The sequence below is a fragment of the Perissodus microlepis genome, chromosome 5 (genome assembly GCF_051167445.1).
Source record: "Perissodus microlepis isolate ML-2025 ecotype Zambia chromosome 5, ASM5116744v1, whole genome shotgun sequence".
In the NCBI taxonomy this organism is placed as follows: domain Eukaryota; kingdom Metazoa; phylum Chordata; class Actinopteri; order Cichliformes; family Cichlidae; genus Perissodus; species Perissodus microlepis.
In genome coordinates, this window is record NC_140465.1 from 34,984,269 (window position 1) to 35,009,822 (window position 25,554).

A 25,554-nucleotide genomic window follows, 5' to 3' on the forward strand; every position below is an offset into this window, starting at 1 on the left:
ACATATAAATAATCATAATTTTGATTACATTAGTATTTCTTTTTACACAAAACTTTTTTGGTAATAAATTTATTTAAGAATCAAAAAATCTGAAGAGCCAAAAGAAGTACCATCAATAAGCCTCAGTTCAGGTGTGGAGGTAAAAAGAGGGAAAACCACATTTTAAATAAAATTCTCTAAAAAAATGTCAATTCAGAAATGAGTGCCATGTCTCTAGTGCTACCCAAGGCCTGACCTAGCAGTGACCAAGGACACCCAAATATATGCAACACATCATGCACAGACCTGTTATCTGATTAAAAACTTTTAAATGAATTATAATATTGCATATAAGCTTTTGTGCAGAGTTTATAATCTTTCAACTTCCTCCTTGATTGTGTTAAACAACATTATTTTTACACTAAATATTTCAGCTATGAAAACAGCAGAGGTTATACAAAATGACATGCTGAAAATATGTTCCCATCTAAAATCAGTATATGAGTTGGATATGTATTACTGTTTTATGATGACCGTATCATCTTTGGAAGGTGGTTCACTGCACACAAATGCCTTTTCAAGAACTTTCTGAAAGTCTTGTCACGTAATCCATAGATTATAGGACTTCCTAAGCGAGGGAGAACTTGGTTAACAATAAAAGTGGCAAAGTTTATGTCACTTAGCCCTTCAGGAAAAAAGTATACCAGGAGTTTGATTAACGGAGGTTGCACATAAACCGTTGTACACAACAGCACCTGAAACCCATGAATCAGGATGGTGTTTCTTGCCTTTTTAGTATCTGAATCAGCACATCTAGCCACAAACAAAATTTGGCAGTAAGTGTACAACAGTGTGGCCGAAACTACCACCAGAAACAGTGTGTGGGATGCATCCCTCTTCTTTACACTATAGCTGCTCCGAAACACAGTATCTCTGTTGCAGACCACTCTCGACTGTAAGAACTGTGAAGACTCAACAGCCAAGAGAATGAACAGATCTGGCAAAATGGAAAGTAAACTTATTGTCCAGATTATTCCAATTACAATATATGTTCTTTTGACTGTACATATGTAGCTGTATCGAAGAGGGATGCAGACAGAAACACAACACTCTGCTGCCATAAAAGCTATATTAAGAGGAGTGTTTTGTGTGGTAAAGATCGCCGGCAAGATGAGTAACAAACAGAGGGAGACGTGGATGGTGTGGAATGCGTACGAGAAGATGAAGAGGGAAATGCTGGTTGACAGTTGGATGATATCGTTAAACACCAAGTGGATGAACAGGATGTAGCGAGGGTTCCACCTGAAGATCTGATTTAAATGACATAATTAATTATTAGTTTAGAATATATCTTTAGAGTAAGGTTAAAGAAAGGCAGAGATTAAAACAACAGTTGATTTAAAAAGACATTTTTTCAGACAGCGTTACTGTAAAAACATGTACATATTAAAATTAGATTTAAGTATTGCCTCACAGAAACAATAAATCACATAGAAGTGAATTATTGAGTTAGTAGAGAGACTTTAGGAAAAAAAACAATGTGCTGCAATTACTAAAATAAAACAAAATGCGCACAGAGAAGATTTTGTTTGTTTGTTTCAGTCTAAATCAGGGGTTTACAAACACCCAAATAATATCCAAAAATAAGCTAACATTGAAAGTAATAAGGTCTACATCAAAAGCAAGCATTTCTAAATGATATTCTTTTTAAAGTACAGCAGACAAGCTCAGCCTTCGAACCAAAGGAACATGAGCTGAAAACAAAATAAAAAAAAAAATCAACTTAAAATAAAAAATAATAAAGATAACAAAATATGACAACTCTTTGACAGGTAAAGTAAAGTAGCAGGCCTACTTTACACACATGATACTTGTTGAATGTGTGGATCATGGTGGCATTAACGTAGTTTATGGTGATGCCCAAAACAACAACGGTCACATTCTTGCCAACAGCTTTGACAAATGTGTTCCAGTAATTCAAAGTTATTGTTGCATTGCTGTCAACTTGTGTCAAATTCATATCAGCATCCAAAGAACCTGTTTCAGGGGCAAAAAACAGTCAACGGTGCAAAGTACAGCAAATATGATTTAAAAACAGTGTTACATTGTGAACAGTTCTGTGGTGGTTCTTTTTTCATTTCCAATAAAAGAAGTGTGAAGTGAAGCATGACAGTACTGACCTTGAATGGATTTTGATCCTAATGTGATTGTGGTATTGCAGCAGCCTTTTTATATAGAGTGAGTACACATGGACTGTGGGGGTTGATCTGTGATACATGTGTGCACAGTTTATCCAAAGCCCAATGAGATCTGAGAATTTTTAAAAATAATTCTAAATTATACATTAGATAAATTCTTACTCTCTTCAAAGCCAACATGAAGAGAACAAGCAGGAGGAGAATACAACAAGCCGGGATTTTTGTGATTGTGTAGCTGATGACAAACATGTCATTGACCATCATGTAAAGTAAAAACCTGGGATTACTGCAGAACAGCTGAAGGGTGAAATAAAAGACCGGACAAATGGCGAAAAGGTTTAACAAGCAGGGGAGTCATTTACATCATTCACACAAAGAACTATAAAATATTGTGAGACATGTTATGTACACCAGAATTTTATCACTTTTATTGTAGAAATGTAAATTCTGTTACACAAAATGAACTTTTCTAATTTAACTGCAAGACATATTTTAAACTGTATACAGGTATGTTCATTGTGTTTGAAATTGTAATCTTACATGCACCACAACTTTGTGTATTTGATTTAAATGAGGGAAATCAGTGTTTGCATCAGTAACTATTTATTTAAAGGAAGGACTTCTCTACAGCCAAAACTAATTCTTTCTCCTCATGCATGTAACTAAAGGCAGCTTTTGGAAAGGTTGTCAGCATAGAGTTCACTTACATTTCTAGTCTAGACTATTTAAGCCAGATTTCCTTTGCTTATAATTAACTTGACACCAGATAGCTAATCAGTGCATAAATTCTGATAAGTACACAAACTTTTTTCTTGACATTAGACATGTTTAGTGGCTTCAGCTTTAAAGACTAAACATACATATATGCCCTAAATGATCCACGTGTTGCAAATACATTTTTCACTGTTTGCACCCTAAAGGAGTACTTAACTGTACCTCATGCAAAAATTTAAATTTTGACAGATTTTACAAAAGCTCTCTGATAAAGGATTTTAATTATTGCTAAATATAAATAAAATTATGCTGCTTATCAAAAGAACATGGAAATTTGAAGCATGGATTCAAATTAAGTGAAAAAAGAAAAAGGTATTTACAAAAACAAACATAAAATTGTTCACAATTACACAAGCTTTTAAATCCAGTTAAAAGTTCCTTAAACAAGATAACTGAATATCATCTGCACATACAGTACTATACACTGTAAATGTCCACGACGACATGAACATGCTTTCCAGCATCTTTATTCTTTCATTCACTGGTTGCTGTCTCGTTACATACAGAGCTGCAGCTTTCCAGCTGTGCAGCTGAACACTTCTAAAACAACAACAACATCAATAGCAGGCAGAGTGCAGATTTTAAGCTGACAAGGTGTGATTGCGATGCTGCGCAGGCGCGTCTGCCTTTCCTGCTGAGACCATGCACCCCTATCGCCCGACTGAGGCCGGGAACCATCCAGTCGAACCTACTCAGGGAAAGGCCCTGCGAGTGGGAGAGGGAATCAGCCCGGATTGTTGGCCCCACTGGCACCTGGCACAGTGACTGGGAGGTGTGCGTTCAGGTGGCTGTCCGTGGATCCAGCGGCGTTGGAGAAGCTGGTCTGGAGGTTGGGCAAGTGGCAGGCGGAAACAGCACGTTGGGCTGACGTCCAGCACGCATGATCAATTGGTGCGCCGGCTTCTGGTGGAGGTGAGGCCGGTCTGGCCAGAACGGTGACCTCAGGCTTGGTGGGGCTGTCGCACGCCTTGCCCTCCAGCTGAGCAGGCTCACCTGGTACGGGAACCATTTGGGCCACCATTTTCACTTCCGCCTCCCTTTGGTGGCCCAGTTCCCCATCCTGGGTTTCAGCACCACTGTAAATAACCACAGCAGACCCAACAGCATGAACATTCTTTCCAGCATCTTTATTCTTTTATTTATCGGTTGCTGTCATGTTACATACAGAGCTGCAGCTTTCCAGCTTGCAGCTGAACACTTCTACAACAACAGCAGGCAGAGCACAGATTTTAACCTGGTGAAGTGTGATTGCAATGTTGCGCAGGTGCGTCCACCTTCCCTGCTGCGGCCGACCACGCCCCGCAACATACACAAATTAACAATATAAAAACCATAAATATATAACAATACCAATTAATATATAAGACTAATCAAGCTATCAAGATTTTTATTAGATGTTCATGGCATTTCAACTTACATGACTGAATGAACTGAATAGAGGTATAGGGGCCAGGACATTCACTTTTACTTATTTTGATTGTCTGATTTATGTACGGTGATTTTACACAACAGATTCCCTTTCAAGAACTTCCTAAAAGTCTTGTCACGAATGCCGTAGATAATGGGGCTGATGGATCGTGGCAGTATTTGAACTGTAACATAGATCGCAAAGAGGGAATCAGTGTAATTCGTAGGAAACCATTTCTGCAGAGCATTTGTTAAGTGGGGAGCTGCATATGTTGCCATGCACAGCAGCAGCTGAAACCCGTGCAGGAGGATTGTGTTTTTGGCTTTCTTGGCATCTTTGCTTGCTGTTTTGGCAGTGAATAGGATCTTTAGGTACGTGTAAATGATAGTAACCCAAACTATAACTAGAAACACTCCATATGTGATATCCCTCTTCTGGATGATGAGGGGATGTGGAAAGACGGTGTTTCTGAGACAAAACACACGAGAATGAAAAAAATCCAGGGGTTCTGTGGCCAAGGTGATGAATAGATCAGGAAGGACAGACAATGTTGTGATCATCCAAATTAAACTAATCAACATTAAAGTTCTTTGGACAGTGCAAATCTGAACATGACGCAAGGGGAAACAGATGGCTATGTAGCACTCCACTGCCATGCAAGCCAGGTTCAGAGGGGAATTTTCAGTGGTGAAGAGAGCGAGCAACATAAAGATGCAGCAGACGGAGACATTGAGTTTGTAGATGGTGTAGCTGATGATGAACAGGATGGCAGTCAGCATCACTTGGACCATGTCATTGATCACCAGGTGAATAAAGAGGACATATCTGGGATTCTTGTAGAAAATCTGGAGAGGTATAGAAAGACAATGTTTGAAAACAATTCTGTTTAGGCAACACGTTTAAAATTTTCAATTTTGAAAGGCAAGGCATCTTTGCTTTGAATAGTGCCCCTACAGCCACAAGCAGTAGAAAAGGGTGGATATCGTCAAATGGTGCAATTTCTTAAGAGACATGTAGACACCGTTTCCACAGATACTGGTTGCATCTCATCATTATGCGTGAGATGTCTGATGCTTTGACACACTGGTTGTGTCTCCAGATTAGTTTTGATTTTGTATGATTTCAACTTTGTACAGGTCATCCTGTTAAAGAGATCGGATTTCACTGGGACTTTCCTGTTTCCTGTTTAAAGCTTCTGATTACATAAGTGGTCATGGAAGAAAGACTACAAGACCTGGTGTTTGCAGAACGTGTGAATGAGGTTGGCATTGATGTAGCCGATGGAGATGCCAAGGAACATGACAATCAAATTCTTGGTCACAGCTTTAGCAAATGAGTCTCGATACTGTAAGACTACAGTCACATTGTCAGATGATGCATTCATCTCTTGACAGCTGAAAAGAAACAATAAATATTATATTTTTAAGTAATAAGTAATATTTCCGTCACATTTCCACTGAGTAATTCACAAGTGCATGAAAATAAAGATTTTAAAGATTTTAAATTTGTGATTAGAGTGGTAAAAGTGGCACTTTGTCCTTTTGGCAAACACATTAACTGACAAGTACATCTCAGTACAAGTTCACTGAGATGGTGAAAAAGTCTGCAACCATCAGTCTAGAAAAGCTTTACATAAGCAGCTTGGGACAACTGTTGCTGTGATTTGCTTCTATATTAAGAAAATGTCATTAACCAGTTACACATTTACTTACAATGCTATCATAATTTCATAATTTTATCATTATGTCACTTTTAAATATCAAGGCTATCATGACACCCCTACAAGTTATGAATTCATCACTGTAAAAGATGACATTCTAGCTACAAACAAACAACACTGTGAGAAAACTGTTAGAGAAATTCAAAAAGGAAAAATAAAAAAACACACAATTTAAAGAAAATTAAAGAGCCCTTGTTGAGTTGCAGGTATTGGCCCCTTATGGTAAAGTTACTTTGAAAAGGTAATCATCATGATAATACTAGTAATATTAATAATACTAAAACAACCAGAGACAATTTAATAATATAAAATAAAAAATAAACATACATGAACATTTAGGGCTGATCAAAGTTCACAAAACAGGCACACATGAGGCATTGCTCTTTCCCTCATGTTGTTTTACATCGCAGAGCTTGTGTTGTATATGAGTTTTTTTACTTATAACCTTTGAAAGACCGTGCAGTAAGAAAAAGGAAACCTGACTTGCATAACCTCTGAAGCAAAGAGTAAATATATCTATATAATAACTATAACTTTAACATTCAACTGAAGCATGATGATGGAAAGGACTATATAATTTAATTTTGATTATTTTTTCATCTACATTTTTTCTAAACTTTTCTAAACTGAAGTGTAAATTAATGTATATCTCTTTTAACATGTTAGTGTGTTATCAGCTGAAAACCCTGTTTTACACATTTAAAAACAATATCATTTGTAAATAGCTGCAGTTTTCAAGAAGAGCTCAAACAGGCCTATATAATGTACATTTGCATATACATCATGACAATGTTGTCAGAATATAGTTCAAAGAAAAATGTAGTTGGAGGTGGTACTTACCTGACTGCATCTAAACACCAACATAATGCAGCAGATAATCTTATACAGGTTTATGGTGTCCTGGGATTCCTTGTGTGTGTGCACATAACAAGATGCTCCATTTACAAACATGGGTTGCTGTATCAATATGGTTAGCATTGCATGTTTGATTCTTATAAATTTATTAGAACACCTGTCATAAAAACAAGAAAACACAAATATTTTAGAATTTTGTTTAAAAATGTTTTCTTGGCAATTAACAAACTGTTTTTGTGCACAAATTTGAATTGGCACACTGGACTTTATCTGTCATTTTTGTGGACCAATTCCTGTGGTCAGGAACAGCAGGTCAATAATCATAATTTGGCAAACCAAAACTAATAATGTGCTTTACAATTTATTTTGCTTTTTCTAAAACAGCATGGTTATAGAAAGAGAGGCACAGAAATAGAACGTAGTCTAGTTACAGTATATAAAATATACACACACTCATGTATACGCATAAAACGTGCACACTAACTGCAGATATAGAATACATAATAGAAAGAAGTAGCAGTTAGGGGAGGGGTGCACTGAATGTTGCTGGAACATATTGTGTGTAGGTGTGCGCAAAATTATTATAGCCTGAATAAGTAAGCATGTAACTGTGACACATTTAATGAGTAGTGAGAGGGTCAGTGGGTGTTCTTGAGCAGTGTGACAGTCTGGAGAAAGAAACTGTTCTGGGTTCTGATGGACCACAACCTCCTGCCAGAGGGGCACAACAGAGCAGAAAGAATTTAGACAGTTTTTAACTCTCAGTGATGCCGCTGTGTTCGTTTAACTTTGGGACCTGAAGCAAATAGAGTTTTGGACTCAGATTACGACGCAAGGCTCCTGACTACGGCAGCCGTAATGCTCAGGTGTTCTGGGTATTGTTAGGAAATAAAATATATAATCTGAATGCTGATTAGTGTGTTTTATGAGAGGCCCAGACTTCAGTGTAAAACTAGGTTGCAGGCTGACAGGAAACTGCATGCTTTTGCAGAAGCGTGCTTTTGCAGCTAGAAAGTGAAACCAACTAGGCTGTTTGATCGAAACTTAAAGTGTGGTGTGACGTAGAGAGCAAGTATATAAATACCTAGGCTTCCGTTTGTGCTTCAGACCTGGGGTTGTGTGCTGTGTGCTCAGGTCTCCATATCCCGGATATGTAAAATAAAGATCATTTTTTAAAGTAAAAAGACCACTTTTGAGCCGTGTCTTTCTTGGCCCTAAAGAATCCAAAAGAACCGGAATTTAATAGTATCCATCAAGCGGTGCGCCTTCATAGCTTACCAAAGTCATACTAAAACATTTTTGACAGATTTCTGCACACCGTGTACCACATAAAATCGGTTTGAGGTCAGTAAGCACAACCAGAATTCATACATAAGGCACACTGTCGATTTTTGAGAAAATTAAAGGATTTTAAGTGGGCCTTATAGTGCAGAAAATACGTTATACAGAAGAAAAGAATATACTGCGATATATATCGTTACCGCACATGCTTCAAATTATACCGCGATATGGATTTTAGGCCTTATCGCCCAGTCCTAGTGCTTATTGAAAAGGTTTTTTCAATACAGATTATGACTTTAATATGCAGCATTAGACTTCCAAATAAAAAATGTAGACTTCAGTACAAATAAACTATGAAAATAATGCAGATGCCATTGAAAACCTCACAGTTTTAATAGACCACTGGCCCTTCAGGGGGCGTTGCACTCTACAGGGGTGTCCAAATTAATAGGCTGCATCCTCCTGAGGATTCAGCCTTTGCGGTCTACGTGGGTCTTGTCCTCTGAAGGCCGGGTAGGCCAGAAGTGAGCAGCTGTGAAATTGGACGGCCTAGCCTTCAGTTTTGCATCACTGCTGTCTCGGTGGAGTTTAATAAACTCAGCCGTCTGCTCCGTACTATCTAAAATATAACAGGACACTGGAGTAAATTCTCGACCATCTCACACTTCTGCTTAAACAGTTTTCTGTTTGATGTTTATTCAGCTGTGTGAAAACTATAACTTTAATCTTTTTTAATCTCAGCCAAACTGATTTACTCAGGAACAAATAAAACACTGAAAAAAGCCAAACAATAACATATTTAAGTTATCTAAGTGCCTTATATATCATGTTTAACCTGAGTAGCGAAAGACCGTGGGGTGGTTGAAAACTATGTGTGGGGAATTCGCTGTTATCACCACAGCTGGCTATCGAGCTGGTGGGCAACAGACGTCTCTGAAAACGTCGGAGCACTTTGTTGGAAACTGGAATTGGCTGGGCCACGCTGTGAATTCAGGGATGTGGTGGGCCACGAAGGATACAACCGATCCTTCAAATTCGGGGATAAGGAGGATGCATTTGTTGGCTGCATTCGGAGGAGTCTAGAAATGCGGCCTGAGGAGGATGCAGCCCATGAATTTGGACACCCTGTATGAGTGCTTTGTTTTTTTTTTATTACAAATCGTGGTCTTAGTAAAGCACTTTATAATGATTTGGCCAAGGGCTTTATAGGCAGTAAGAAAATACTGGACTCAAAAACAGACTTGAATGAGGCAACTTGACTAAGTTAAAAAGTTTTATTTACAACAATAACTTGTAACATGTAATTATGGGAAAGGTCCCTGGGGGAAGAATGCTAGGAAAGAGGAGAACAAAGTTAGTACGATGACCCATATAAATGAGTTCCAGTGACATGTGCATGGGTAAGGAGAGCAAAGAGTAAAGGTTACTTACTTCATACTGGAGATTTAATTCTTAGGTGGGGAATGTCAATCTGGTGTTTAAAAGAAAGGAAATGTCCCTACGGGTCTGTTACTGGGTCTGTGGAGCAGGAGGGTACAGCAGGGCAGGCAGGGTGATCGAAGGCTGGAAGTTTTATACAGGAGGAACACCAGCTTTGAGGAATCAGATGTTGAGCAGGTTAAGCTAGGCCGGATTAAACTGGAAACAGGGAGACAACAGAACTAACGCAGGAAAGGAAAAAGTAGGACACGACTGGGGAGCCAATTTACCACTTACTGATAGCCAGCAATCTGGCGAGGAGTGACGGCTCAAGCTGGTTCTTAAGTACAGTGGTTGATTGCAGCTTGAGGAGGTGCAGGTGTGCCTGGCAGGAGGGAGGGTGGGAGGAGAAACCCAGCCCAACCTGGACTCGAAGATTGGGGAAAAAAAGACCACGACAGTGCAGAATATGAGCGTTTTCTTCCTTCTTCTAACATATGTAACATTCCATATGTTAAGAAATCCAATAGGCTAATGTTGAGGCTTCACACTGAGGGTTACAGAAACCAAAGTGTGGCTACATCCATCTTTATTTACTTCTAATATTCCAAAAAACTATTGATATGGGAAATATGCCAAGGTGATGAAGAGATCAGGAAGAACAGACAGCATGCTGGTCATCCAAATTAAACCAATCAACATTAACGTCCTTTTGACTGTGCAGATTTGGACGTGACGAAGAGGGATGCAGATGGCAATGTAGCACTCCACTGCCATGCAAGCCAGATTCAGAGGGGTGTTTTCAGTAGCAAAAAGAGCAAGCAGGATGAGCACACAACAGACAGAGACATTTATCTGGAAGAAGATGTAGCTGCTGATAAACATCATGGTGCTCAGTGTTACTTGGATCACGTCGTTGAGTACCAGGTGGATAAATAGGATGTAGCGTGGATTCATGTAAAAGATCTGAAGAATGCGAAGAAAAGTGAAAAACAATAAACAAAAGATAAGTAAAGTAGCAGGAATTAGTCTTTAAAGAGTAATCAATGAATACTGGCCCAAAGACCTGCTTTACATCACATTTGTTTATTAATATTGTGAAATGAGATACCAGAAAGCCAAGACTAAATTTGTGTATTAAACATAGATCACAGTGAATTGTTCCTGGAGGCAAAGGAACAAGGCAATATACATCCTACAGGCTAATTTCACCCCCAAATAAAAAAGAAGAAGAAGCATCTGTTGGAGTGGATGTTGCTTAATGTGGACATATCCTAAAAAAGTTGAGGAATGTTATTAATCTTGCATTGCTTAAGAATACTTAAAAGAACAATCTGGATTAATTTTAAAGTTCATCACTCAGAAACTGGGACAAGCCCCGCTTGTAGGAAACATTCAAATTACAATCCAGCAATCGCTTTTTGACTAATCCTGCTAACAAACACACAAATCCAATCCCAAAAGTTCTCAAAAAGAATACAAAATATGTTTCATTCCTTGTTAGTACGATCTTCAGATATGTACTATGTATGCAAAAGTAATTTCATCATATTTCTTTTATCACTATGTTGTTTATTGCTTGTCAAGTCAAGTTGGCTTTATTGTCACTTCAACCATATACAGTTAGTACACAGTGAAGCGAAACAACGTTCCTCCAGGACCAAGGTGCTACATGCAACATAAATTTACAACATAAATTAACAGAAAACACTAAACTAGCTAACTAAGAGGCCTAGTTAGCTGGCTAGCAGAGACAAGACAGACTGACCTAACATAAATTACAACATAAATTAACAAAAACTAACTATCTAAGGAAGACTTTTTTTTTTTTTTTAACAGACAGTAGACAACACAGTGCACGTGCAAATGTGCAAACAAGAGCAGCAAAGTGACAGTGTGACAAAAAAACACAACGTAACATAATAATAATAATGTTTTGTGATGATGAGTTGAGCTAGTGGAGGAACAGTAAACATTCCTTAGTGTAGCAGCAAAAATTAGGAAGTAAAGAAGTTAGTGCAAAAAGTCCAGTAATAATATTGTGCAAAAGAGCATTTACAGGTTGGTGTGTACGATAATTTGGTGGTGTAGGTCAGTGTGTTTGCGCTTGTGTTGATTAGTTAGTCCAGTCTCAATGTTTTGAGGTAGTTGAGTTAAGCTGAGTGATAATGTTTGTGTGTGTGTGTGTGTGTGTTTATCAGTCCAGTCCCTTTTTGCTGAGGAGACGGATGGCTTGTGGAAAAAAGCTGTTGCACAGTCTGGATGTGTGTGCCCGAATGCTTCGGTACCTTTTTCCAGATGGCAGGAGTGTGAAGAGTGTGTGAGAGGGGTGTGTCCGATCAGCCACAATGCTGGTGGCTTTGCGAATGCAGCGTGTGGTGTAGATGTCCTCAATAGAGGGGAGAGAGACCCCGATGATCTTCTCTGCTGTTCCCACTATCCGCTGTAGGGTCTTGCGGTCCGATATGGCACAGAAATATCATACCTGGTTTTTGGAAAATGTTTGAATCAGTGCTACATTGATGTAGTTGATGGAGATGCAGAGTACCACAACAATCAAGTTCTTTGGCACAAAATTGGTTAAAGCGTCTCGATAGTTTATGGCCACGGTCTGATTGATAGATGACGTTCTCATTGCTTGAAAGCTGAAAAACTAACATAGGAGAAACATGTTAACGAATATATCATTTGTTAAAAATCCCAAATAAATTATACTTATTAAGAGTTAACCATTTAAAAAGATGGCAATTTTTATGTAAGTAACTATTAGAAGCCAATAAAACAAACCAACAGTGAGACTTTTTTTTTAACTTAAATATGCTGCATTCTTATCTTTTATTTTACTTTAATTTCAGTTAGTTTAGTAACATATCGTTCACTTTTTTCCCCCTCAATTTAGTGTTACTTACATCTAATAACCTAGGAGCACAAAACCTTGAATATGTATTTTATTATACATTTATTTTCTAGACTAATTGACTAATTGAAAATAAAATGAACACTCACCCAAGGTTTAGTATCCTGACATCAACTTGAAAGATAAAAATCTTTGTACTCATCTGGAATTAAAGGTTCTTGCAGCTCACATATAGAGGAAAAATATATATGTTTTTCCTCTTTAAAAAAAGTTGTTTTCACAACTAACATCATATATAATGCCATTTTTTGTGACAAGATTAGCCATTGAATTAGATGTTCAGTCTTTTAATTTTCATAACTGCTTTTGTGATGTTTAAGATTGTTTAAACAGCAAAGATTTTTTTGTTTTCTTTTGTTATTAACATTTTATTAAATCAAAGATTACTTCATCCAGCACACTCAAACTGTTTGCTGGAATTATGGATAAAAGCCTTACAAAAAGTATAATGTGTCCTGCAACAGAAAGAAAAACATCATATTAAGGTTTTATCAAGAAAATACACCAATAAAAGGTGTAGCATTTCATAGTTACGTGGAGCTCCAGACATTCAACATTGGCTAACATGTCAGCTATGTCTGAATATAGTCAAAGTCCAAGAGTACAGTTACAAGCTTTTAAAACATATTTGCACTGAAGTACTTCAGTAATTAACTTGTATACTAAAACATTCCAAGCCATGTTGTGCCTACCTGCATTTATGCATTTAGATCACTGCAGCAGCATGACATCAGATTTTAGATGAAGTTTGGTGTGAGGTCCTTCAAGGATTCAGAATTATTAGTTCAGATGCAGATGTAATGCAGGTGTGAGACTGTAAACTCATCAGGGCTACTAGGGTGATGAGTCGTGTGAGCAGTATGCTGATTTTTCCATAAACATCTTTACAAGCATCATTTTTTTCAATTCATTTCCATTCTCTTTCCACTATGAAAGAGGTTAAATGCAGAATGGTGTATAAACACAGTAAGTGAAAAAAGCTGAGAGAAGAGGAAATGTTCTGTGCATCACGGGAAGCCTCATAAAGAAGAGGGCCCTGAAAACTGAAGACTCTGCCTCCCATTCTACTTTTAAATATCGTAGGAACCAGAAGTAAGCCTGCAGTCTGAGAGAGATGTGCTCTATTGGGGTGATATGGTTGTATCAGGTCTTTAAGATAAGATTGGCCCTAGTTATTCAAGACCTTGTATGTAAGGAAAATCATTTTAAATTCAATTCTGGATATAACAGGAAGTCAGTGAAGAGAAGCCAATATAGTGCCTGTCAGTTCTCTTGCATTTTAGATCAACTGAAGATTTCTTGAAGATAAGTATTAATGGAGGCCAAGGTAATGCCATCCGCAGTAGGTAGCTGGTTGGACACAATGTTTCTAGGATTTTTAGGACAGAGTACAATAACTTTAGTTCTATCTGACGTTTTTAGGCAGGAAATTGGATAAAGCTCTGTATCATGTATGCTATTGTCACGGTTCTAGGTCAGTTTTGACCCAGTATTTTAAGTTCTCATGTTTTGGTGTGATTTTGCATTATAGATTCTTTTCTTATTCTCTTGTGGTGCTTTTGTTGATTATTATTATTATTATTATTATTATTATTATTATTATTATTATTAATCTATGTTTCAGTTATTCTTGTTCAGGGATTAGTTCTAGGTTTTGTGTTCTCATGTTTATTGCAGGTTTAGTTCAGTGTCTAGTCTGTCTCTCTCTGTCTAGTCCGTGTCTTTGTTTAGTGTGTCTTGTTTGCTGTTTTACTTTGAAGGTTCATGTTTGATGTCAGTGTTTCCAGCTTCGCTCCCCCTGTCTCGTTAGCCCTAATCTCTCCCAGCTGTGTCTCCCTCCTGTTTTCCATTCCCTGATTACTCCTCTGTGTATATTAGCCCTGTGTTTGCGTTTGTTCAGTGTCGCGTCGTGCCGTCAGACTTGCCTGTGTGGTTCAGTTTCCAGTGAGTCAGTGTCAGTTCATGTTTTGTTTTGTTACCAGCAAGAAAGCTGAGGTTTTTGAGTTTCAATTCAGTGTCCGAGTCCTGCATTTGGATCCTCCTGTCCGTCTGCCCGCACACAGAGCCCTGACAGCTATGCCTTCTAATAATACTACCTATGGCAGGCATGTTATATGGACCGTTGCTTTTACCTTAAAATGCATTATTTGTTGTCCGCCTCCACAAAAAGAATTAATAAAGTGTAATTCCTCTTTCCACCTAGAGTGGCAGCACCATCTAATCTCGATTATATAATATATAATCATTTATTGGTTGAAAACCAACTGTGGCTAATTTCTGCCATGGCAGCTGTAAAAAAGTAAAGCTGATACTGAAGGCTGCTATCAGGGAGGGACTCTGCTGAAAAAGTAAAGCAACTTAAACCTGGCTTGGATTCCCAACACCAGTTCTTCAGATAAATGTAAATAAATTTGGCCAGAGCTGCCCGTCCAAAGTGGGATGAGGCTCGTCTCTCCTAACAGACCAGGTTTTTCCCCAAAAGTTTCCAAATTATCTATGATATCAACATCATCCTCAGACAGTCAGTACTTTAAGGAGAAAATATGGCTTAATATGTCATGTCACAGCAAAAACGACAGTGCAACATTGATTTGGTTTCACCCTAATTCAATTTTAATCTTAGTGACCTCTGATTACGGTAATCAGGTGTCATTACTGCCAACATGAATTTTATTTTACCAAATTTACATTTATCCTTATCCCACAGTTTCAGGTTTCCTTGATGTTGCCAGCTTTGGCCCTTGGAAGACAAGTGACTGGCTGCTGGTGTCTCTGGCAGTGCTGGTGAAGTTACTTGAAAAAAGTAATCAGTAACTAATTACTGATTACTTTCCCAAAAAAGTAATCCCATTACTTTACTGATTACTTATTTTCAAAAGTAATTAATTACTTAGTTACTTTTTAAAAACACGATTTACAACCTGAATAGGTGATAAAGCGATAGATCTTTCAGCCCAGTTCTACTTTTTCTGCATAATCCATCATACAAAATGTAATCAAATGGAAAAGTCCCTTTTTAAAACTTGTTTTATTAGTTTTACTCTTTTAACTTTATGCATCAAGCAAAAATGTAATTATATGCAACATTCTCTGACTGGAAGAAATTTGTTTAATATTTAAACCTATTTTCTGCACATTCCAGCACATAATTTTTTTTTTTTGTGTGTGTTTACACTCAGTCTTTCAAATAGATGCAAGTAAAACACAGCAGAAAATAAATAAAATCAAAGACTAGCAGTCCTTTTGCTCTATTTTCACCTGTAAAGCAGGAGTTGGGTAGGCGGAGGTTTACCCTGGTGCAGGTGTGCCGCAGCAGTCAGTGGAAGGATACGGCAGTTTCTCTGTGAAATTCCCATTAGGTCATAGCGCACTCGGAGCTTGCTTGGAAGTTTAGGGGTTTTTTTTCACTGTAAAAAGAAGTTTTCTTCCCAGGCACAATGCTAATGGACACTGTTTTTGTCACTTTTTATGGAATCAAACTTAAAGTAAGGTCAGTACTTCCACGCTTTAAACGATTCACGCTCATACTCTCTCCCGCACTTGATATATGATCCATTGTTGATCTGCACACAGCTGTTGCCACGAATGTCGCACTTGCTTACCTCACTGTCATGAGACATTCTCGCAAAAAAATCACGGTTTTATTAACGCAGTAACGCAGCGTTCCTACGGGAAAGTAAAGGTAATCTAATTACCGTTTTTGTACGGTGGCCCCTAGAGACAAAGCACGTGCAAACTCCAAAACACTTGCAAACTCCAAAACACTTGCAAACTCCAAAACACAACGGAAGTGCTCCAGGACGCTAGGGGCAGTGTTGAGCTCGATTTGCAAAATAAACGGCAAGTTTGTCTGTATGGGACGTCTAGTCTCCGTCTTGCTTCCCAGGTTGCCTAGCAACCATGATACTAACCGCTGGAAACGTGTCATACAACTTTGTTTGACAGAAATGAAGGAGAACATATTTTGTTAATTTGTTTGTTTGTTTGTTTCTACAAGAGCTTTGTGTGATTTGATAAGTATCTGAGGCTGAGACCACAGGACAGTAAAACATGATTTTTGGGCTTCATTTCTGTACTGAACAGTCATTTAAGATTAGTTAGTAAATGACAATTAGCTAATGTTGTTCATGAGACTAAAGTCATATCACTTTGGTAATGTAAATATAATATGGCCAATATTATAGTTATTATATTAATCATTATTAGCTATTACAGCAGTGAACATGAACTCTGTGTCAAATACTGAGCCTCAGTACAGATTCAAGTTGCAGTTATTTATATGTCTTATCACCTTAAATCTTCACTCAAAGACAAGTGTCTTTGACAGTGCATATATAGGTGTATCATATATAAGAGACAAATGTTGTTCCTTCAGTATGTTAGCATTACTAAATTTGGCTCATTGCTTACATATATTTATAAAAAGAAAATGTACAAGCTGTGATAACTGTTTCTGATAAAATGAAGAGTAGACTGATATATTGAATATTCCTTTATTGGGTGAGAAAATCAGACCATGTCATAACTGCTTTAAGTCATACAGAATAGATATCAGAGCCTTAAACAGGCTGACTTCTGCTAAATGGGTCAAACTGGGCAGAAAGTATACAAACACATAACATCCTTATAGAATATGATGTAACACTATAGATCAACTTACCTCAGAATATATAAAGCATATAAACAATTACAGCAATATGATGCAACAAACACAGCAGTGCTACTAATGCAAAATACTCAAAGCTTCATAGAACTGAAACAAACATTTATTTTTAGCTCCATTCTGCTGCTGATACATACTTTAGGTTTCTGAATGTTAAACTTGTTGCTGCCTTTCATAGTGTGTAACTTGAAGGCCCTGAGTACTTTCTCCCACACTGAAAACACTGGGAGGATAAGATTATTTGAACATTACCTAATAAGACTGATTCAGGACAGACAATTAGTTGTTTTAAACTTTCCTAGCAGTCCTTCACAAACAGGGAACAGTCTGTCTATTCTCTCCATCTGTCAGCTGCTGCTGGCTCTTCCTCCTCCTCTTCCTCACACACTGCTGAGTTTGTCCTGGTGGATCATCAGGGGTGCAAAGCCTCACAGATGATGTGCAGCAGTGGGTCCCTCAGTCTGTCCTCACTCTGGACACTTGCAGTTGTCACACATGGAAATCAAATGTGTGATAAGCTGCAGGATTCAAACACAAGTGTAACTTATAAATGAATGTTCATACTTTTATTACACAATCAGAGAGAAAGAAACAGAGAGAGAGAGTGAAGGACAGACAGACAGGTGACAGTCTCAGGTGTACACACTGCTACAAAACAGCACAAAAGAAGGAGGATTTAGTGTTTGTGTTATTACGAAACAAAAAGAGTTCCCAGATGGTACAGTGGACACATGTGTGACTCCTGTGATTAAAGCATCTTTCTTTCAGCTTAACGAGTGAACCGTCAGCTCGTTCAAACACACGTTAAAGTCCGTTTGGCTCGACACCACCAAACAGAGGCAGCAATATAACATAGCTAACATTAACAGTGCAGTGAATCCTGCTTGTGCCGTGATATTCAGGACTGCAAACCGAGCAGCATTACTGACTTTCAGCTTGTTGTGTTTGTGGATATATGACTGACTTTAATTATCCATAAAATCATCACATTCTCTGTAAGATTAAAGTCAACTATTGAAAGGCGTATATTTTGAAGTAAAGGCTTTAAAACCAAGTTAGTACAAACATCGCTAATGTCACATAACTTTCCCGACATGTAGCCAACAGTAATGTTTTAATGTTCTTCATTATAAAAACATTTGCGCATAAATAAGTGACATAATATTCAGTACTTACTTCTGAAAGTTTACTCTTCGGCGGCTCCGCTTCCACCGTTTTTTTCGGCAAAATTATCCACACCACCGCCGCGCTATGAAATCTGGGATATGTTGGGCCCATCCTTAAAATTCAGGGAAATTAAGGACGCATTTGAGGGCCGCATTTCGAGCAGCCTTTGAATTGGGACAGCCTTCGTCGTGTTGCTGTGACGTAATCGGCCTTAAAATGCGGCCTTTAAGGCTGCAGACCCTGAATTGGGATACAGCCCAAATCCGGTCATTGGTACTTCCTGGCTTGTGTAGTTACTAGGTAACAAAAGCTCAACACTGCCCCTAGCGTCCTGGAGCACTTCCGTTGTGTTTTGGAATTTGCATGTGTTTTGGGGTTGGCAAGTGTTTTGGAGTTTGCAAGTGTTTTGGAGTTTGCAAGTGTTTTGGAGTTTGTACGTGCTTTGTCTCTAGGGGCCACCGTATTTTTGCAATAGTAATCCCTTACTTTACTCGTTACTTGAAAAAAGTAATCGGATTACAGTAACGCGTTACTGCCCATCTCTGGTCTCTGGATGGGGTGGCTGTAGCTCAGAAAGTAGAGCAGGTTGTTTACTGGTCAGTGGTGCGATCTTGGCTCCCCCTAATCTGCATATCAGATATCCTTGTGCAAGATATTAACGCCAAGCTGTTCTCCAATGCATCCACTCGAGTATGAATGTGTATGAATGGTACTTAGTAAGCAGTGAAAAGCTCAGAAGGAAGTGCTTTTGTGATTGAGTGAATGTGGTATGTTGTACAGAGCGCTTTGAGTACTCCAGGAGAGTAGAAAAGCGCTCTATAAGAATCAGTCCATTTACCATCTAACATTATGTTTCTCAAAACAGATTTTCCAATAACCAGAGTTTGTTCCTTAGCAGGTGTGTCACAGAGTGGGGAAAATGTATTTGAGGTTGGAATGGGTTGGTGGCGTACTGGAAGCTGCTTGGGACAATTTACTGGGGGAGAGTTAACAGTGGCTAAGCTACCTTGTAATGCACTGACAGCAGGGGCCTGGCTAGCAATGCTTCTTCAGGGTGTGGAGCCAGTACTCCAGGGCCCTATTTCAGGAAGCCAGTTTAGTGCAAACTCTGAGTAAGTACACCCTGAGTGAACGAAAACTCTGGGTCTTCGGTTTCACAAAGCGAGTTCAGATGAAGCCTGAGTGAGTCACCATGACGACACACTCCGTGAAGCTAACCTGCCCCCTAGCAGGTTTACTGCAACTAACCCTGACTGTCCCCGCCTCTTTGTCGGAAACCTGACTGTAGGAAGTGTCAGACATGGCGTGCCCCTTCCTTGAAGAGCCAGTAGATGTTGGAGCCCAAATTCTCCGCAGAGCTCTCTGCCGGGAGAGAGTGGTTAGAGCGCGTTTGGACATATTATCATTCCCTGATGATTTCCTGTGTGAACGTTACCGTTTCTCAGCACAATCCATAATTTATTTGGATAACATCCTCAGGCCATATATTGCTCATGTGACACATCGCGGACATGCTCTCAGTTCATTACATATTATTTGTACTGCACTCCGTTTTTTTGCAAACGGGAGCTTTCTGTACAATATTGGTGACGCTGAGCACGTTTCCAAGGCTACCGTCTGTTGGGCAGTCAGGAATGTTACAGTTGCACTGAAACGTCTCCTGCACTCGTTTGTGGTGTTCCCCGGTCACAGACCCACAAGATTCATCAAAGAGGGATTCCACAAAATTGCAGGTATCAGGATGAACAAAACCTAATCCATGATGTGGTGATACTTGAACTACTACTTACATGTTGCAGCTATTTTCAGGGTTCCCAGGCGTGATTGGCTGTATAGATGGCACCCACATTCCAATCATTGCACCCTCAGTAAATGAAGGGGACTATGTGAACAGGAAGTCTTTCCACAGCATCAATGTACAGGTACATAGTTCCCTGTAGCATTTCACACTAACAAGTGATGTCATTATAGTAATGGATGCTAATTTGTGTTCTCTGCACTGTGAAGATCATATGTGATGCTGCCAACATCATCACAAATGTGGAAGCCAAGTGGCCAGGCTCTGTTCATGACTCACGAATTTTCCGTGAATGTACACTGAGCACCAAATTTGGACATGGTGGGTCGAAAATACTTTGAAATATACAGAGACCAATTGCTACAGGGACGTTTGCACTGACGTGTATCCTTCTGTCCTAGGAGAGTTCACTGGCCACTTGCTTGGTGATAGGGGGTATCCATGTTTACCCTATTTGCTTACCCCTTACCCTGACCCTGAACCGGGCCCACAGCAGCGACATAATCTGGCCCATTGCAGGACACGGGCCAGAGTTGAAATGACCATCGGAATGCTCAAGGCCCGGTTCCAGTGCCTGCAAAGACTCAGGGTCGCCCCAGAAAGGGCATGTGACATTATTGTGGCATGTGTGATTCTTCACAACATTGCCACAATTAGAGGAGAACACTGTCCATCTGAACCAGACATCAGCAGTGATCCACACGATGTACATCCTGACCCACCCACGAACATACAGGATGGAAGAGTAGTCAGAGACACCATATGTCACAACCATTTCCTGTGACCCGTCACCTCAACATGTTACAAGACGAATACACAGATTTTTTGGTCAACTGGCTTTATTGGTCGCCCTGTATGTCCTGTACACAAGGTATAAAAAGGTATATTAGTATGTTGTACAAACACTGACATAATTCGTCCATCTCTGACCACTTCACCCACCCTTAACTGTTGTTCCAGCAGTAAAATCTCCAACTTGGACTTTTGGATCTGCTGCTCGAGGTGTACCATTTCCATGTCGCACTTCTGTATTTTCTTGACCAAATATGTCTTGTACAGCTGCTTTACAGGGAGCTATTGCAACACAGGACATAGCATTGACATCCATAGTACATGCCTACTTAGGTTGGTTGTGACTCAGTGCTGAACATCCTACTGTGGAAAGGTTTGTTGGAGGAGTGGCTGGACCCTCTTCCTCTTCATTTCCATCATCACTCTGTCAGGGACATAGTACGTCCATGGTGTTATCATAGTACCACATTGTATTCAGTTGTTATATTTTCCACTGTAAGATGTAAACCTCATGGTGTGTCTCTGTTGCTTCCTCCTCTGTAACAGCTGTCACTGTTTCGTCATCATTTGCCTGTAGTGGAGACATTAACAACATTGCTGTTCTACTGTTGACACATGTAGTCTGTGGAGTATTACGAGTACTCACAACTGCATGTTGGTCTGGCTCAACAGGGGGCTGCACCAGATGCAGTACACCATCACCATCAACTGAAAGAATATGGGGTTCATACAGGTCACTCATAACTTACAAGGGCCCAACTGGCAATTAACAGACATACCAATCACCGTACACCTCATTGTCATTATGCTCTCAAAGACAACCAACACTGAGGGAAGGCAAAATCAGTAGGACAATAACTTCACTACAACATAGTTCATTTTGGTAAGGAGTTCATCAAATGAATGTGTCGCACTGCAAAGGTGACTGTGAAGAAAGGATGTATGCACATCATGTATTGTTTTGGATTTACCCCTTATGTAGGCACTTGTGTCTTGCGGGGTTATTGCCTCAGAGGATGTCCCCGCAGAGATGCCTTCAGCCACTGGGCGCCCACTGTTTTGGCTGAGGGCCAACTGCTCAGCCTCTGTGAGTGGTGGTGGTGGAGGACCCCCACCTGTTTTTCGGGCCTCCGCTTTTTTTCTGTTGGCTATAACGGCTCACATTTGAGCATACAGAGTAAGCAAATATGTACTTGTAATGTGCTCAGATAATTTCAATGAGTGCTTACAGAAGGACAATGAATGTAGCCTCTAACTGCAATTGATTTGCATGGGACAAACAGACCAAGCACCATGGCTCGTAATACAATTACACCTCACCTGTTTGGACTATATTTTTGTATTTCATTTTTACTTGCTGCCAGGAACGTTTGGGGCCTGTTGGGTTGCACCTGCGCTCACATCACATCACAACATTAAATGTATACAATGATAATAGATAGGATATAGTACAATACCGTGTTAAATGGGTGGAGATCCCTAGATCAATGTTTACATTTGCACTCACGCATTGACTCTGTCGGCTATGTTTTGCCATGCATGCTCCCTTTCTTTTGCAGCTGTGGCTGTGTTACTTTTTTTCTGCAAGATGTGCATGTTGTCGGCATATGCTGCCATCAGGGTTTCGGCCTCAAGCGCTGTGAAATACGTCGACCGCACCTTCTTTCCCTCCGTCTCCATGGTGACTCGCTTGATCTGTGCTCCACTGATCAGGGCTTTATGTATCCTCGTGCGCGCGCTTAACTTGGGGTTGACGCAACTCCGCGTTGATTGAACTAATTGTTATCAGCCTTTCTGAAACCAAATATTCCGAGTTGGACAGTTCGGGGTTACTCAACCCTGAGTATCGTTTTTCACTCTGAGTTTTCTAAACCGGCTTCCTGAAATAGGGCCCAGTTCGGCAGAGAGTCGACTTTGGGTAATGTCAATATTACACCATGGAAAAAATAATCTAACGTTTTTTAATTAAGCAGGCTACACAATATACTACTGTGCGCTGTAGCAGGAAGGGGAAGTAGTATAATCCCACAGTGATAGCCAACAGCATGTAAGATGGCCACCAATAGATCACCCCAGTAGAATGAGCTGTTTGTGGATCAGATGCCTCACCTCCTGCTAGCAGTTAGGAAGAATGCATGTTCCATTAGTTTCGCTCAAAGACCTCTTACTAAATTCTAGAGTTTCGATTGGTATTCCCAGTTTTATCAGTTCCCTTCATAAATTTAAAATCTCATAAATTTGAATGTTTCTCTTGAAATTTTCTGTCTTTAAAATTAATTCTGAAAAAAATATTTTTTCTTGTGAATTTATGACTTTAACCTTTTGATTCTCACCAACCACCAATGACCCATTTGACTCTGGAGCATTTTTCTTCTCCTGTTCTTTTTTTGTTAAGAAAGAATAATTCTGGCATTTGTAAGTGACTGTAACACCCAGCATCATGTTTACTTATTGAAGTATTGCATTTGCTTGAGTAAACGTCTTGTATATTTCACTTGGTTTAACTTTGTACAGCGATGACTGTTGGGACATACTGACATTTTCAGCAGTCCTTGGTGCATTGATAGCAAGTCACATGATGAGAAACAATCTCATTGGCCTTCATTAGGCACTGATGGTAAAGGTCACACTGGGTTTAGTTTGTATGTGTGACCTTTACCGTGTGTCTGTGAAGGTTCTCAGTCATCCAGGTCATCGTAGTCAAAGGAGCTTGCAAAGAAAAGCGTCTGGACTTCTTTAAGTTACTTGAAGACGTTTCACCTCTCATCCGAGAAGCTTCTTCAGTTCTAAGGTCAAATGGTGGAGAGTCCCAGATATAAACCTAGTGGGAGTATCCCCCCACAGAGGGACAAAAGGACCCCCTGATGATCCTCTAATCGCCTGAGCCAAGGTGTGAAACTGGGTGTGGGTCCCAATCAGCCAGAGTTTCGGGTGTGTTCATTGTGAAACCTGGCCCCACCTTATCATAGCACCCCCACCATATCACAATGAACACACCCGAAACTCTGGCTGATTGGGACCCACACCCAGTTTCACACCTTGGCTCAGGCGATTAGAGGATCATCAGGGGGTCCTTTTGTCCCTCTGTGGGGGGATACTCCCACTAGGTTTATATCTGGGACTCTCCACCATTTGACCTTAGAACTGAAGAAGCTTCTCGGATGAGAGGTGAAACGTCTTCAAGTAACTTAAAGAAGTCCAGACGCTTTTCTTTGCAAGCTCCTTTACCGTGACTCCAACAGTGAAAGAGCCTAATAGCTAGATCTTTGGTACAACAACCTTTCTAGTTTACATTTAACTGCTCTATCCGGTCGTTAAGTGATGACGTGACGAATCCTACTTCCGGGCCTAAAGTAGTCTGCGTTTAATATGGCTTTTGTGTTGTTAACATGTTTAATGTTTTGTATTTTCTTCTATTTAATCTCAAAAAGCTCCTAAAACAGTCAGTGATCACTGTTGACCTCCCTCGGCTTTTATTACCGCTAATCATTTATTTAAGCTCAGTTTTTAAAACCATAGGATGTAACTACAGCCCAGCCCATGCAGCAGTATATGAATGACTAACCTCGTATTGTGGATGGATTATTTCAGTTGTTCTCCTGGCTGAAGTTTGGTCCTTTTACAGCATCCTGCCATGCGATTACATTTGTTCCTGACCACCGAGAACACTCACGTTAACTTTTATCGAGTGGAAAAAAAGTTAGCTTGTTTATATTATGCTAACATAGCTGTGTCACTAGCGGTCACGTAGCATATCATTATATACCAGCTAGCCAAACTTCAGTAACCCTACAAATGTCACTGCTGTTTAGTTTTGTGTCTTCATTGATGTTGGAAGTGATAACAGAGCTGTACGTTTTAATTTGTTTCCAAAACCCCGCAGTCAGGACATGCTATATTGTATTTAGATAGAAGCTAGCCAGCTAACTTCCTGCTAACTTCTAACTCCGTTGGATGCCTGGATGTTAAACTCAATTGTTACACCTGGTAGAACAGAACGCTGATCATTTTATTAGAGATGAAAGAATTTATACAACTCTCAGTAATGCCATAGTGATCGTTTGATATATGGACCTGCAGCGGAGTTTAGGCCCAGACACGGCTAGTGACGTCAGACTTAACGACCGGATTGGACAACCATTTGTGTAGCATTTAGCTGCATGGAGATAAACAGGAATTAAAAATCCGTCTAAAAACATCTGATATCAAGTGGTTATTGTCTGATAGAAATTTTTTTTTTTTTTAATTTCATCTACATTTTTAAACAATAGCTTGTGGACGGAAATGTAAGTCCTTACCAAAAAAAGAAAATAGAAATACAAAATACAAATTGCAAATGGTGGGCTTACTATGTAACACACAATATGTTGAAAAATCTAATAGGCTAATGCTGAGGCTTCAAAATATGAACTTCAGATTACAGATCTAATAAGGATTAACGTATCATTATTAGATCTGTAATCTGAAGTTCCAAAATAGTATTGATCTTGATCTTCAACACTACATATCATTAGTGAAATAAACTGTGTGTAATAATTTTAAAGTTAAAAAAACCCAAATCTGCCTCCATGAGTCTGCATTTC

General features: G+C 39.4%; 3 protein-coding genes across 3 annotated transcripts; all 3 read right to left on the reverse strand.

Moving 5' to 3' along the window:
- Positions 1-503: 503 nt before the first annotated feature.
- On the reverse strand, positions 504-1,999 carry LOC146387768 (odorant receptor 131-2-like). Its single transcript, XM_084929738.1, has 2 exons — positions 1,844-1,999; positions 504-1,289 (listed from the first exon to the last, which is right to left on the reverse strand). The coding sequence occupies exons 1-2, from the start codon at positions 1,997-1,999 to the stop codon at positions 504-506; spliced, it is 942 nt and encodes a 313-aa protein (XP_084785864.1).
- Positions 2,000-3,675: 1,676 nt separating this feature from the next.
- On the reverse strand, positions 3,676-5,743 carry LOC146387769 (odorant receptor 131-2-like). Its single transcript, XM_084929739.1, has 3 exons — positions 5,594-5,743; positions 4,420-5,204; positions 3,676-4,027 (listed from the first exon to the last, which is right to left on the reverse strand). The coding sequence occupies exons 1-3, from the start codon at positions 5,741-5,743 to the stop codon at positions 3,676-3,678; spliced, it is 1,287 nt and encodes a 428-aa protein (XP_084785865.1).
- A 4,506-nt stretch (positions 5,744-10,249) lies between these two features.
- On the reverse strand, positions 10,250-12,269 carry LOC146387770 (odorant receptor 131-2-like). Its single transcript, XM_084929740.1, has 2 exons — positions 12,120-12,269; positions 10,250-10,600 (listed from the first exon to the last, which is right to left on the reverse strand). Exons 1-2 carry the CDS (start codon positions 12,267-12,269, stop codon positions 10,250-10,252), a joined length of 501 nt encoding a protein of 166 aa, XP_084785866.1.
- Between the last annotated feature and the right edge of the window lie 13,285 nt (positions 12,270-25,554).

Excerpts from the sequence above, each read along its gene's own strand:
- LOC146387768 (XM_084929738.1), bottom strand. The coding sequence starts at position 1,999 with ATGAATTTGACACAAGTTGACAGCAATGCAACAATAACTTTGAATTAC. Across the intron at positions 1,290-1,843 it reads ACACATTCAACAAGTATCAT|ATCTTCAGGTGGAACCCTCG; the intron begins GTGTGTAAAGTA and ends CATTTAAATCAG.
- LOC146387770 (XM_084929740.1), bottom strand. The coding sequence starts at position 12,269 with ATGAGAACGTCATCTATCAATCAGACCGTGGCCATAAACTATCGAGAC. Across the intron at positions 10,601-12,119 it reads AAACATTTTCCAAAAACCAG|ATCTTTTACATGAATCCACG; the intron begins GTATGATATTTC and ends CGCATTCTTCAG.
- LOC146387769 (XM_084929739.1), bottom strand. The coding sequence starts at position 5,743 with ATGAATGCATCATCTGACAATGTGACTGTAGTCTTACAGTATCGAGAC. Across the intron at positions 5,205-5,593 it reads ACACGTTCTGCAAACACCAG|ATTTTCTACAAGAATCCCAG; the intron begins GTCTTGTAGTCT and ends ATACCTCTCCAG. Across the intron at positions 4,028-4,419 it reads AAATCAGACAATCAAAATAA|TGGTGCTGAAACCCAGGATG; the intron begins GTAAAAGTGAAT and ends GGTTATTTACAG.